The 14,820-nt window shown below is 43.4% G+C and overlaps 2 protein-coding genes across 2 annotated transcripts; both read left to right on the top strand.

The window, feature by feature from the left end:
* Window positions 1–1,789: 1,789 nt before the first annotated feature.
* gnb5b (guanine nucleotide binding protein (G protein), beta 5b) lies at window positions 1,790–9,572 on the top strand. The gene is made up of 12 exons (XM_068741314.1): window positions 1,790–1,915; window positions 2,389–2,500; window positions 3,068–3,204; window positions 3,468–3,509; window positions 4,327–4,403; window positions 4,863–4,995; window positions 7,711–7,854; window positions 8,033–8,124; window positions 8,590–8,638; window positions 9,008–9,104; window positions 9,243–9,419; window positions 9,499–9,572. The coding sequence occupies exons 1-12, from the start codon at window positions 1,790–1,792 to the stop codon at window positions 9,570–9,572; spliced, it is 1,260 nt and encodes a 419-aa protein (XP_068597415.1).
* Window positions 9,573–11,405: 1,833 nt separating this feature from the next.
* bcl2l10 (BCL2 like 10) lies at window positions 11,406–14,802 on the top strand. Its single transcript, XM_068740040.1, has 3 exons — window positions 11,406–11,457; window positions 12,506–12,964; window positions 13,864–14,802. The coding sequence occupies exons 2-3, from the start codon at window positions 12,509–12,511 to the stop codon at window positions 13,987–13,989; spliced, it is 582 nt and encodes a 193-aa protein (XP_068596141.1). The 5' UTR covers window positions 11,406–11,457; window positions 12,506–12,508; the 3' UTR covers window positions 13,990–14,802.
* Window positions 14,803–14,820: the final 18 nt, after the last annotated feature.

Raw genomic sequence — 14,820 nt, forward strand, 5'->3', positions numbered from 1 at the left:
GGAGAGAGCTGGCTGTATCACGTGGCATAGAAATGATAAATGATCATTGTTCTTAGCATTAGTGTTGATTGTGCCATTTTAAGAATTTTAAACAACTTAAAAGATATTTCTTCACCCCAGCTGTTTGTGTTTCGCCCTGAAGGCGGTACCAGACGTCTCTTCTCTGACCGCTGTACACGTTGGATGAACCGGACTGTTTCTGGTAGCTGTGCTTAGTGAATGTGATCACTGTTAAGAAACTAACACACTTGAAATAAATTGTCACATCTGTAAAAGTAAAATAAAAGAATTCAGCATTCTGGTTTTCTGTGGGATATGTTTTTTGTATTTCTTTTTTTATCCAGACAATTGAGAGTAATTTTAGTCATGTATTGTAAATAAAAGTAATAAACACCATATGTCTGACCATCAATGATCTTTTTACCTTTATTTTTCCAGGTTAAATGTTTGACAGCCGGTTCTCACTTGCTGGCATGACGTGACCAAATGTGTACAAAAGCACTTATTAACATACAAACCTACTGTTCCTGCTTCCCGGATCACGTTTATTTATAAAGTTCATAGCTCCACCCCTTGACCCTAGTGACGTCACGATACCTTCACAGTGCGCAACATTGCTGCCCACCAGATGGGGCTGTTCTTTTCCATAAGTTACATTAAACAAATGGAAATATGCAAATAACCCTATCACCTACCATGCAAAGGGACAAGTAAAACACACAGGTCAACACGGAGCAAACATGAAAGCAGAATAACCAGCAGTAGCAGGGTAGGTCCGCTATCATTGACAGCAGAGGATCAGATGTGTTTACTGCTGTTTCACTGTGGATCTCACACTCACTATATTAAAAAGAGTAATGATCTACAGTAACATCGACAGGTAATCCTTGGGATCTCTTACTATTAAATCAACCCTGCATTTATTATTATTATTATTATATTATTATTAATATTAACGTATTAATGTGACTTTCCTGTAGGTCCTGCAGCTAAAGCCACACGGATGCATGAAGCGTGGAGGTAAAAGCAGAGCTTAAACACTAAGAAGCTTAGTGCTCCCTCTCCTCAATCCTCCTCACTGGGAAAACACAACGGAGTATCCAAGGACTAATACCTGAGAGGGAAATACTTTCTCCAGAGGTAGGATTTAATTATTTATATGGCTGCTAATGTGGATGTTGTTGTGTTTCATATTAAATTGTAAATTGAAGTTAGGGAACCTTTGAAAACATTACATTGGCGCAAATTGTATGTAATAAAGGATATGTGTTTATCCAGTTTCCAGTAATATGATTGTACAATATTACATTACATTATTGATCATTTTCAAACAGAGTATAGTTTTCTAATTTCTAACATGTTTACGACATGAACCACATGAAAAGGCAATACACTTGACAGATTAAGGTGTTCTTATGGGGAAAATCACTTTTACAAAACAAGATGGCAGTTCCAATTGTGTGACACGTGCACAGTAAAATGCACAGTATTGATCAAATATTTATTTTTTGCCATGAAAAGTTCATAATGAGTGTTTATAACACAATTCTGGATGTGTAGAGTTCTCAGAATAGCTTCTCTGTTCTTTCTACTGGAGGTCAGTGAATGGATCAGTCGAGATTACAACTGCTTATCTGCTGGCGCACACACAAACATGCACGCACGCGCACACACACACACACACCAGGAGGTCGCAACTGATCACAAACACCATGCAATGAGCTGACTGAAAGAATGAATCTTCATGCTTGTGCTTTCCACAGTGCGTGTGTTGTGCTCCTCTGCAGCCATGTGTGACCAGACATTTGTGGCCGCGACCTTTGGCCCCTGTGAGAGTTGTGGGAATGCCAGTCCTCTCATGAACATCTACATTAAGACGGAGCCCATCAACTACTGTTCCTTCTGCGTGGAAGTGGTATGTGATGCTTTCCTTTTGGTTCTGTTGACTGTAAGAGCAACGCTATTTCGTTACAAACTGAGAACACAACACTTAACAGCGCATGTTGACATGCAAACAATAGACTCTATCTTTAACTCTCTCTCACAGGAAGTTGTCAGGAGCAATAGAGCCCCTCATCTGGGGCTTTTTGTCATCAACTCACATGACACAAGTATACCTCATCCTAAAAACTAATGTTCCTGGACAGGTGCGCCTGTCTGTGCTGGATAAAGGAGGGAGGATGGAGGAGGGATGGGTGAGGATGGAGGGAGGAGGGAGGAGGGAGGAGGGAGCGTCACGGTCGCGCTCGAGGATTGTTATTTCAAACAGCGAGCCGCGGATGAACTGAGCGTCCCGTTCCTCCATCCTGCCCGTTTCTCTCTCCCACCTTCCTTCATTATTTTCTGTGTTGTCTCGTGTGTGTGTGTTTTTCTTTTAACCCATCAAAGATGGCTTGTCAGGGGCTCCAGAGAGGGGAAACTCTGGCCGCTCTGAAGCAGGAGAGCGAGACGCTGAAGAAGAAGCTGGACGTGGAGCGGAGCAAGTTGATCGACGTGGAGCGTGAGTGTCCGCAGCTGGTGCACTTTATAGTGGACTTAAAAAGGCGTGTGGCAGAAACGTTAACACGTAATATTCAGCATGTAATATTAGTTTAACTGTTTGTATTGCTGCTCATTATACAATAAGGCACTACAGTATTAGTACCTCAGACTAGTACTGCCTCCATCTACTCCTATTGATGCTTTCCCTCACTGAATGTTGGGCTTTCTGATCATTTGTACATCTTTGTGCAAACTGCATTTACTAATAGACCAACCATTAAAAGAAAACAAAGTGTATGCAAAAACTCTTAAAACGTCTTTAAAATGTGCAGCCCGCCCAGTTATGATGTGACATTTAAAAATTAGCCAAGATTCGGATCAGCAATGAAATAAACACAAACAATGAAATAAACACATAAGCAATGAAATAAACACAAACAATGAAATAAACACAGACAATCACAATTCTGTTGATTCTAAGAATTTATTATTTTCTTGCGTTTGATGATTTTTGCTGTACTGTGTTAACTTTTTGGAGCTTTTCTGTGTGGCGTTACGTGTGTGTGTGTGTGTGTGTGTACATCAGTGCACCAGGTGGCTGAGAAGATTGATCTGTTGGGGTCCCTGTCTATAAAGACCAAGCGTGTGCTGAAGGGTCATGGGAACAAGGTGCTGTGTATGGACTGGTGTAAAGACAAGCGTCGTCTGGTCAGCTCCTCACAGGTATCCAGCGGCCACAGGGTATTACATTCTAAATATAATCATGGGTTGCTAAATTATAAAAGGAATTTTACGACATTATACAGCAGATCTGGACCGTCGTCTTTCATTTTTCTTATTGCCTTAGTTGCATTTAGATGCTTTTTAAATAGAGCATATTTATGATTAGAGAACGTATTCAGAAACATTTATCTATACTTTATGACCCCAAATGTTTCTATCATGTAACCCGACTGTAACGAAGTTCTTTTTTTGTTTTTATCTAGGATGGACACGTGATTGTGTGGGATGCATTCACGCTTAACAAGGTGAGTAGGAGAGCTTTTGTACATGTGGAAGAGACATTGTGTATTTGTTTTATATATTATTTATTATAAATCAAGGAGTGGACGACCCAAAGGTTTAACTTCTTAGGATAAGAAGCAACTTCAAGGACAATTTTTGGTGCCGAAGGCTGAGAAACATTTGACTATTGATGATATTCCTTTTTGAATTCCATTTTAACAACAGAAAACACATTTTGAGTATCTGCTTAGTATCGTTACCGCTGTAAACCTGTACTTACAGATGTTTGCTGTATCCTCCACACTCCATTCATAAACATAATGAATCATATTGTTATATAATGAGACGTGAGTGTTCGGACAGTAAATCAACAGTTTCATGTTCTAAAAACAGAAAACAAAAAACTAGGGGATTAAAAACAAAAAAACGTATGATCAGCTTTTATCTACGTAATGCTCTGCTTTGTCCTGTAGAGCTAATTTCTTACTGTTCTCTTCACCATATGTACTATGTAGAGCGGGCGGGTCGTCCTCTACGGCCAGGCTGCTCTGAGAGATGCAACACTTTCATATAGATATGGGTTTAAAGATAATCTACCCATCTGCCTCTTGTAATGACTCTGAGTGAGTGCACTTAAATGTCAGCCTGTTTGAACCCTCATGTCTGTTAATGGAGCCGACATAATCCCTATTCCGGTTCATCCAGGTTTGCAACAGCTGTGTGTTTCTATGTACGCGTCAGAATGAAGTTGCTTTAGGGTTAGGGTATATGCATATTTTCCTACCACTCAGACATTTCCTGCGTTGTTGACGTGTGTGTATGTCTGTGTGCACGTCGCAGGAACATGGCGTGGCCCTGCCGTGCACGTGGGTCATGGCGTGTGCTTATGCTCCCTCGGGCTGTGCTGTCGCATGTGGGTGAGTAAAAGCATTTAAAGCACTGCCTCACTTTCATAGAAATCCACAATTAACAGCTTCTGTTCTGTCATATATTCTTCTGTTTCATTGTTACCGTCCGTGTGTGAATGACAGATTGGTTATTTTTCTCTATTACTATTAGTAGACTCATTTAGAATATTATGGCTGCTTTGATTTCCTGTAAATGTGTGTGTTTGCTTAAAGCTACTGCTCACTGGCACTAAATGAAATCGTCTTAGGAATCCTTTTCTTTTGATAAATTAGTCTGACACATAATTGGAAAGGAGGGAGTTCTATTTATTCCGTTATTTCTGTATCAGTCTGTCAGGCTAAACCCACACCACAAGCCCTGTATAATAATTGTATGGCGTTTGATCTTAAATAGTGATGCATAATCAATAGGTTCTTCCACTAGTATCCCCCCCATTTAACTGCAGATACTCGTTTCTCCTTCCAAAGGGGATTGGATAACAAGTGTTCAGTCTTCCCACTTTCACTGGACAAAAGTGAGAACTTGGCTGCAAAGAAGAAGTCTGTGGCGGTGCACACCAACTATGTATCAGGATGCACCTTCATCAACTCTGACATGCAGGTGAGCTCCCGTAAGGGTTTACAGAAACAGAAGCACGGATTGACATTATACACGCCACAGACGGGATTCGCTGAAGTTTAAGGGAAAGTCTCTTTTTAAAAGTTTGTGACAAAGCTGATGCTAAAAGGTGGTTAGTCGGTCATAAAGCTTACTACCATACAGAGCTTTACCTTTACCTGCTGCGTGGGAATGCAGTGGCACCATGCCGCGTGAGGTCATGTTTTCACAACAGCCATTTGAATTACATTTTATAAAGTAGTAAAAAAAAAAAGGGAATCAATCTCCTGGTGCAATTTAATAAAAGATGGCATCTACCTTTCCGGTGCTTGAACCCTGGGAGGTCGATTGGTTTCATGCAAGATGTTTGCCGTTTTTCACAATAAAAGCCACATTAAATAAGTAAGGGGTTCTGTACACTGAGACACTGGGAGATTTTTATTTGGAAAAATATACAGCCAATGATGAGTTTTCAGCTCTGGATGGTGAGATGATGTTGAGTTTGGGCGTTTTTCTCAGTGAAATTGACAATTAATGATGACCAAAATTAGCTCATTCCCTTGAGGTTGTGCATTGGCGTCCTCTGTCCACTGGGGGCGCTGTGTCGCTTCAGCTGTAACTTCATTCATTCATTCATCTTCTTGAAGACGAGATGACCGAAATCATCTTGCCTTCAGCCGCTTTTCCGAGATACAGGCCGCAGGTCCTGCGGGAGGAGATCTCAGCTGGCTGCAAGACACGGGGAGAACAGAAAACAGGAAACCTCTGCTCAGAAGGGACTCAAACTCAGAACCTCTGCTCAGAAGGGGCTCAAACGCAGAACCTCTGCTCAGAAGGGACTCAAACGCAGAACCTCTGCTCAGAAGGGACTCAAACGCAGAACCTCTGCTCAGAAGGGACTCAAACTCAGAACTTCTGCTCAGAAGGGACTCAAACTCAGAACGTCTGCTCAAAAGGGACTCAAACTCAGAACCTCTGCTCAAAAGGGACTCAAACTCAGAACGTCTGCTCAGAAGGGACTCAAACGCAGAACTTCTGCTCAGAAGGGACTCAAACTCAGAACTTCTGCTCAGAAGGGACTCAAACTCAGAACGTCTGCTCAGAAGGGACTCAAACTCAGAACCTCTGCTCAGAAGGGACTCAAACGCAGAACCTCTGCTCAGAAGGGACTCAAACTCAGAACCTCTGCTCAGAAGGGACTCAATCTCAGAACCTTCTTGCTGTAAGACGACAGTGCTAACCACTGTTAACAGGAATAGACAGACAATGTCTTGATCCTCCATCCCTTGCACTGAAATGCTAGGGCTGTGTTATATTATATATACTATATTAACACAGATAATATAATCAGCATCTCTTTATTAACATTAATTACATCATCATCATCATCAATATAATCTCACTATACTGTATTTTGTATATTTACTTGCTACGACATGGACTGAGAAAGACCCCAACGAATGTTCAGAGTAAAATGCCGGCTTTGGTGCACGAGGTGGTAAACGTTCAGCAGAGAGCCATTCTATTCATAGTATTCACATGTGATTGTCATTGCGTCACCGTTACAGACACGCCTTTCGGGCGTGCTTGGGACTCTCCCACCAGATAGATGGAAGTTTGGGGACTACCGGTACCTGAACCGCTTGAGATCGAGTCCTGACATATTCAGCGTTTGACTCTCTGCTTTGGTCCTCCGGAAAGCAGAAAAGCACAAAAACAGGAGATGGTGGCGCCGAGAAGAGGGACGAAAGAGACAAGGGGGGGGTTGATGGTCCTCTCTCCTTGGTGTATTTATAGACACCCAGTGGCTTTTATCTGGAGAAGAGTGGAGCACACTGACCTGAGGGGAGAACATTTAACACGTAAACACGCTCATGCACGGCTTCTTTCTTTCTCTGTGACGCATGTCTTCTCTTACATGGCATTCATAAAGGACATTAAAAACACTCATAGCCTCTAAACCAATGACGTTTTAAAGCCTTGGATGACATGTAGTCGTGTGCTTTATCTCTTTCCATTCGTGTACATGTGGGATCAGCAGGTAATTTATCCCTGTCGTCATTTAACATAAGACAACCAGGTGTTGGTGAGCTAAACCGGGGATGCGCAGGCTCTCTGTAAGATCGGTGAGGTTGCTGTCTGTATCAGTAATTGTGGCTTTCTGATAATTGCATTCGTGTTGGGACTGGAGCTCGCGTACAGCGCGGGCAGGATGCCTGAGGTCATCCAGCAGGAGCTCTCTAATCCAGCAGCGAGCAGGGATCTCTGATGTCTGCATGCGTCTCTAAATTCCCATCATCTCTGTTGACATTATAAAATTGTGTGTGTGTGTGTTTTTACACAGTTGATGTAAAAACACACACATACAATTCGCGAGAATTGTTCGTTGTCCCTCAGCCACACTGCTCGATTTAAAGTCTGACCCTGATATTTAATTTCATTAAACTTATTCAATTCCCTTGTCATAGTATTTGAATAAAGTCAGTTATTTCCTGTCTATTTTTAGCATTCGATTTTTCATTGTTGAGTGTTGAAATTAAGAAATGAAAGCAAAGCCCCTCAAGCATTTCAAACAGTAAGGAACAAACAACAACAACAAGTCGTTAAAATGCGCTTTCAGTATTTATTTGCACCGTTCCTGATAAGATGATGTTGACCTCATTTGGGCTACAGAAGCGCTGATAACAAACAGTGGCTGTATTCGTTTGCATACGTCAGCTGCTGACCTCCAGCGGTGACGGCACGTGTGCTTTATGGGACGTGGAGAGTGGACAGCTGCTGCAGAGCTTCCATGGACACACGGCCGATGTCTTGTCCCTGGACCTCGCCCCATCCGAGACCGGAAACACGTTTGTCTCTGGGGTGAGAGAGAGAGACATAACATCTCTGTGTTTGTTATCGGTTTGATCCTCTTTATCACATTTTTACAGGACACCAAAACACTATTTTCTTTCTTCAACTTGTGAATGCCTCTGTGTGTGTGTGTGTGTGTGTGTGTGTGTGTGCGTGCGTGCCTGTGTGTGTGCGTGTGCTTTATCAGGGCTGTGATATGAAAGCCAACGTGTGGGACATGCGCTCCGGACAGAACATTCAGTCTTTTGAAAGACACGAGTCGGACATCAACTGTGTAAAGTAAGTAAGTCAGTGGCATCTACTCATCTTACAAATGGAGGCTTCCTTTATTTAATTACACCCTAAACATGAATTAAAACCTCACGGTCATTCATGTCTACACGTGCAACATCATCTGAGGCATGTTCCCCCCCTTTTGCCTTTAATGAATGGGGCCGAGCAAATGAGTGACTTTTGTACTCTTATTATAGATCAGAGTTCTTCTGTAACTAAAGAGCGACGTTTGATGTTTTGACAAATTGATCACTAGCCTATGTGCTCTGCCTCTGCTCAGTGAAATGCTTGAGCATGCTGCTGGGGAAAAATAAATAAAATCCATTTAGTGTTGTTGTTTACATGGTGGCACAATACCAAAGTCTTAAGCCATGAACCGAGGCAAAGTTTCAACCTTGTGATTTACTAATCCCCTTCTCCAAAGTAGAAATCTGCCTGGTACAACAATATATTTGATTCTGTGGTGTTCAGGTACCACCCCAGTGGAGACGCGTTTGCTTCCGCTTCGGATGATGCCACAGTGAGTTTCATCACATGAGCAGCGTTTCTATTTTCTGTGACGTATCTGCTGTCTTCTGTGTATTTTTAGTTTTTTATTCCTCTTGGAATGGAAATATGGAAATAAATGTGATTTATTGGTCTTACTATTGATGATAATAGTGATCTATACATATATACTGCTGGACTAACTGACAGAATCACACCTGTCAAACACATGTGGATATTCTTACCCACGTCTTGGTGCTGTTGCTTCCATCGGCCGTGCGTTCTAACAAGCTAAGCCTGATCCTATGGCAGATGCATTGTTGTGGCGCTGACTGTAGTCCTCTTACTTTTGTCCAATCAGCACATTTCTAGTTCGTGTTTTTGGTTTCTTGTTGTTTGTCAGTGCCGTTTCTATGACCTGCGAGCGGACCGTGAGGTCGCCGTCTACCAGAAGGACAGCATCATATTTGGCGCTTCCTCTGTGGACTTTTCTATGAGCGGTGAGGAGTTGAATCGCTTTCATTATTTGAAAGGCGTAAAAATATCTCAATTCCAGCCAGTTCTTTATTTGACTCTACTTCATGTGATTCTAAATTTCACACTTCCTGTTCGTGTGACTCACTTCCTCCCATCCCCAGGCCGCCTGCTTTTCGCTGGCTATAATGACTACACCATCAATGTGTGGGATGTGCTGAAGGGAACTCGTACCTCCATCCTGTTCGGTCATGAGAACCGCATCAGCAGAGTCAGAGTGTCACCTGACGGCACAGCGCTTTGCTCCGCCTCCTGGGACAACACCTTGCGGGTGAGCAGGGGTTTCTTAGAATTCATGAATCTGTGACTGAAACTGTTTATGTTTGAAAACTAATGATTCTTCGCTCTCTTCTCGTGCAGATATGGGCCTAGCGTTTGTGATCCAAGCTACTCCGCACCAGTATCATGTGACTGAAATCAATACTGCTATTTGACTGTTCATACAAAGCTTCAGTCTGATACGCAGGCACCAAAGCGCTTTCCTCTGTAACGTCATACTTATAACAACGCATCATAACTTTAGGGTATTCACGTTTTGATTCCTAATATTTATCTTCAGCTCGACGATTGATTGTTGTGTAGTTATTAAGCTTTTGTTATTGCTCATATAGCCTGACCTGATTGACTTTCAACAGCCAAAGTGAATAGAAGACGTCAGCAGCATGTGACAACACAGATGCGTTGGCCAACAGACACGGACAGTAACTTCAGTTGGGTGGCAGCTGTCCTGTGTGAATCACACATGCCCAGAATCCTTCTGTAGAAGTACACAAACGTGTTGTTACTGATGACTATAGATATCACAAATGTTTCCTGTTTCAGTGTTCATTAACTTCAAAAGCTTAAGTATATTTCTAGTGAGGAAATAAAGTATGTTTTTGTTTTTGATGACTGCATAAATAATATGTTAGGAGTTTTGTGTGTGTGTGCGTGCACGTGTGTGTGCGTGTGTGTGTTAATTACCCGATTTTCAGCACTGGCAGATGTATTCCAAATGTGTGCATCTGTCTTAATAATGTTTTTTTTTTTTTTTTCCCCCTTCATATTATTCAATCACCCGTTCTCAACAGTAAGAGCAGCCTGGGTTCAAGTACCCACAGTCCCATCAATAGCGCTATAATTAGCACCAACAGGGGGCGCTGTAAAGCCTTAAAAACAGGAACTTCTGTACTGTCCAAAACTTTAAGAGTTTATTTCAGTTCAATTTTTTAAGATTAGATTACCGGTATTTCATTTAAAATTCCTCCTATGTATTAGATACATTCGATTGCGGTACCTTAATCTTAAGGTAACATGCCAGTGATTATTCAGTTCAACGCTATTTATTGTAAATTATATGGATATTAAATAATGACAGCAAATGTGTTCTAGATATTTGTGTTATCCAAAGGTTTCACTTCGTTTCTTCATCATACAGAAATCCATTACTTGAGTCATGAATCATAATTGAGTTATAATAATTGTGTGAACAGTTTATTTTGAAATATTATGTTCATGTCCCAAACTCATTTGACTGTCACATCACATGGAAATCTGTTGTTGCTTACAGTAATGAGTTGTATGTATTTCCATCTCAAGTTAGACCTTCAGTTACCCCAGTTGAACAACAATCGAGATAATATTCCCTATCTCTGTTCTCGTGACTTTCTTCCAGCTTTTTGTGTGTTTTCCCGGAGCATTATTGATCAAAATGTTACAAATCTCACCTTTCTTTTTTTATCGCTGGCCAAAGATCAGAAATCCTTATCAAGGTCATCAACTTACAGGTTACACAACGCGCCTGAACTGCTTACGATGCTAAACCGAGGTGAAAGGCACCAGAGCTGCAAATAGAAGCTTTAGGTCTCTAACTGTAACTTTCCATTAGAAAACGTTTCAACATGTAAGGCATAGTCATTTCTTAACAGGCGAAGTGAAAGGACATTAAAAGTGGAAAGCACCTGGGAGAAATGTCAAGATAAAGAGAGGATGTCTAAAGGTGTGTGCAGAATGTACCTAAAATACCCCCCACACACACACACATTGTGTAATACATGTAATATGTAATAATATATGTATACTTGTATGTATACGAGTCAAACTTTAGTTTTAGTAATACAGTCGTATCATTATTTCCACTGAACTAGGACGGGGGGGGTTGCGGGTTTTTTTGGGGAAGCACATCAAACGGACACGGGCGAGGGGGGGGGCGGGGGGCGGGGGCGGAGCCTGCCGATAAAAGACGCGCGTGCCGAGGGGGAAGCGGTGACGTCACTGACGTGCTGAGGCTCTCCTTCCGCTGCCCGTCCGCACAGAGCGCTGTCTGATATCGCTGGGAGGGTGAGCGCTTCTTTCATACGTATTTACGTTTATTCTAACGTTTGTTTTTGCTTCTTCGTGAATTATGAGACGCTCTGCGGATAAACGCGTTTATCTGACGCGTCGAGGCGGGTTCAAACGCGGCGGCGAGTCCCCGCGGGTCGAGCTAGCTCCCCCCCGCAGAACGCGGTCCTTTGTGTCCTCCATTGCTCCGGTGACAGGTCGACTCGTTAGCGGAAGACGCCGAGCCGACCGAAAGTTCACCGGGTAAACCGATTTACGGGCGTTTGATCAACGCGGTTTAACGAACTGCTCCGGATTAAGAGCTGGTGATGATCGGGCATCGGCCGGTTCAGCGTTAGCGCAGCTGTCTTCATTTAAAGCTAGCTGTCGTAGCGCTAGCTTCGCCGTTCGCCCTTCTACACTTGGCGATTGATTGATAAATTAGTGACACTCAATTATTATAAATAAAGACGGATATGTGTCTGTTTGTTCTTGTTATTTGGAAAAAGATCGAATGGAAATCGCGTATTTGAAGGATCGGGTGTTTTTAACTGTGACGTGCTGGTTTGGTTTTAAGGTGATTCTGTGTTGAACTGGAAACAGTCTGATTGTTTTCAGGGGAATTTCGTTTCCTGTAATTTGAATATAAATATATTTGAGGTTCGAACTATTTGGATGATGTTTAAAATGCGATCGCGTCATCGCGAGTATTTTTCTGCTCATAGACGCGCCGCCGTGTTTGGTTTGTGAGTCACTGGTAGTTTGTGTAATTGTGCTCTTTATCAACAAACACGACCCCGTTTAAATGTTGCATCGACCCCCCCGACAGCCCCCAGACGTCCTGCTGAAGGCTGACATTTAACAAAGGAGCGCTCGAATGGGATTATTCAGACAAAGGCATCAAGGTCGCTTCTTTAAAGACAGCCTTTGATCCGAGCTAAAAAAATGTTTTTAATTCCCCTGAATTTATTGAGTCATTGGTTTATAAAAACGCTAAACATGCGGTAGCGAGTTGCTGCTCCTTATTCTGTGTAGGTTGGGTTTCATGTCTTTTTTCTCCTTGTAGAAAATGTCGTGTGGGCTGTGGAAAGAGACCCTGGCCCTGGCAGAGGACTACCTGTCCCTGTGCTGTGCGAGCCCACGGCCGGCCCCCCCACCTCCCAGCGAGCCGGCCGCCGCCATGCGGCGCCTGGCCCGAGACGTGGAGACGCAGCACCAGGCCCGCTTTCACTCCCTGGTTCAGACCTTCCTGAGCCAGTGCGGGCCGGACCCCTGCTCCAGCCTCAGGAAGGTGATGGAGGAGCTGGTGGGAGACGGACACTTGAATTGGGGGAGAGTCGTTTCCCTCTTTACCTTTACCGGGGTGCTGGCCAGGCAGCTGCAGGAGCAGAAGGACAAAAAACCAGGGCTGGACCCGGGACAGGAGCTGGAACAGGAGCCTGAGAACTGCAGGGGGCTGGCAGAGACCATAGCGGATTACCTGGGGGAGGAGAAGAAGGACTGGCTGCTGCAGAACGATGGCTGGGTGAGATGAGATGTGTGTTTGTTGTGTAGCCTCTTCGCTGTGAATGTTTGCAGATGCTCTGACTTCTCGTCGTGGCTCCTCTGATGATGTGAATTGTAGAGAATTGTAACAAGACGAACCCCAGCCGTGTGAATACTGAGCCACGACGGAGCTTCTCTCACCGTCGGACCCGTTTTTAAGGGGCAGGAAAAGTCGTCTCGTCAGGTTTGGGCTTCAGTAAGTCAGGAAGACGAGGGAACGTTTAAACTGCTGTTTGACCGGAGACGCATGTAAAGGCTCATCTGTGAGTGGAAGGTTCCAGAAGCCTCGGGGGACGGAGAACGGCTCTGTTGAATATCTGCTGTTGTGCACTAACCCCCCCCCCATACACACACACACACACACACACACACACAAAGACTCACTTAAAAACACGCGTTTGCCCCTCCTTTCAACAGACCTGGGACCTGCTCATCCAGATGGACTTAAAAGTAACAGTTGAGGACAGTTGAGTTTGCATGATTAGAAAACAAGCAGCTGTAAAGTAACAGAACACCTGGTGCTGGGGGGGGGGGGCAGGTGCACCCGTTTTACTGCCGTCTGGCTTTAGCCGGAGAACATGAAGGGTTAATGCAGCCGCTGGAGGGCTGAACGGCATCCGCCCCTCCATTGTTCTGCTGTTAACGGAGCACAAGCTGCCGGTAACTTCTGTTCTCTCTCTAGACGAACTCGGACTCTATTTTAACGTCCTGGAGGTTCCCCGGGCCTTCAGTGGCCGTGGCGTATTAATTAGTAATTCATTCCCACCAGCAGTCGGCTCAAAGTGACTTTTGAGAGCTTTAATATCGAAGGAAGCGATAGTGATAGAAACGTAATTATATTCTGTTGCTGGTAAATCGAATGTTCTTCTTTCCTCGCAGGAGGGCTTCTGTAAATTCTCCTGCAGCACCAGAGGGGATAATCAGGACTCGTCCATAAAGACGGCGCTGTTTGCTGCTGCTGCTGGCGTGGGCCTCGCCGGACTCACCCTCCTCCTGGTGCGCTAGCTGGCCTTCATCATCAACACATCATCGTCCATCTTCGCCTTTCATTTCACGTAATCAAGTAGACATTAAAATTCTAACGAATGCTGCGAAAACGAGCATAATCTGTAGTGAATTCAGGGTTTTAGTCTCAAATCGATTGAATGTTTGCACATGCGCCAACCCCACACACACACACACACACACACACACACACACACACTAATACTGACATTCTGTCACTTGCTCCTTAAGATTGTAAACACGACTTCAATGCCTTCATATATTTTGGAGTAGGTGGCATCAGTGTGCATATCTTATATCTTAGACAAGAATTACTAAAGCACAGGTTCCTGCACAGAATGCTTTTAATTTTTACCTTTGTAATTTCAGGCGTGCAGCTAAAAGACTTGATTTCAATTTTTCCACAGCTTCTGATTGAGTTTAAAATTGCCAGCTGCCTCTATTCATGCGTTTACCTGAGTTGTGTCTGAGTCATTTCTAGTGTACAATGTATAAATTAATATATTATATTTATATGAAATGAGACTGTAAGCAGTGGCCCCTTTTCTAACTCGCCCACAGCTAGTTCAGTTACGTAATTGTTATGTAGTCTGTGATTCTGACGGGTCCGTGGAGCTCGGACGGGCCTGGTGACCTCGCGATGGTGCTAAATGTTGTGAAATGTTACGAAACCGGGGACCAATCTGACTTCAAACATGTTGCTATTAGCAGAAACCATTGATGGCAATTCGCCCCACAGATCGTCAAAACATATTTTTGCATTTTTTTCTATTTATTTGTCACTTTTTCTTTGTATTAAATAAAATAATCATTTGAGTTTGAGTCGTGATT

The sequence above is a fragment of the Brachionichthys hirsutus genome, chromosome 1 (genome assembly GCF_040956055.1).
Source record: "Brachionichthys hirsutus isolate HB-005 chromosome 1, CSIRO-AGI_Bhir_v1, whole genome shotgun sequence".
Classification (NCBI taxonomy): Eukaryota; Metazoa; Chordata; class Actinopteri; order Lophiiformes; family Brachionichthyidae; genus Brachionichthys; species Brachionichthys hirsutus.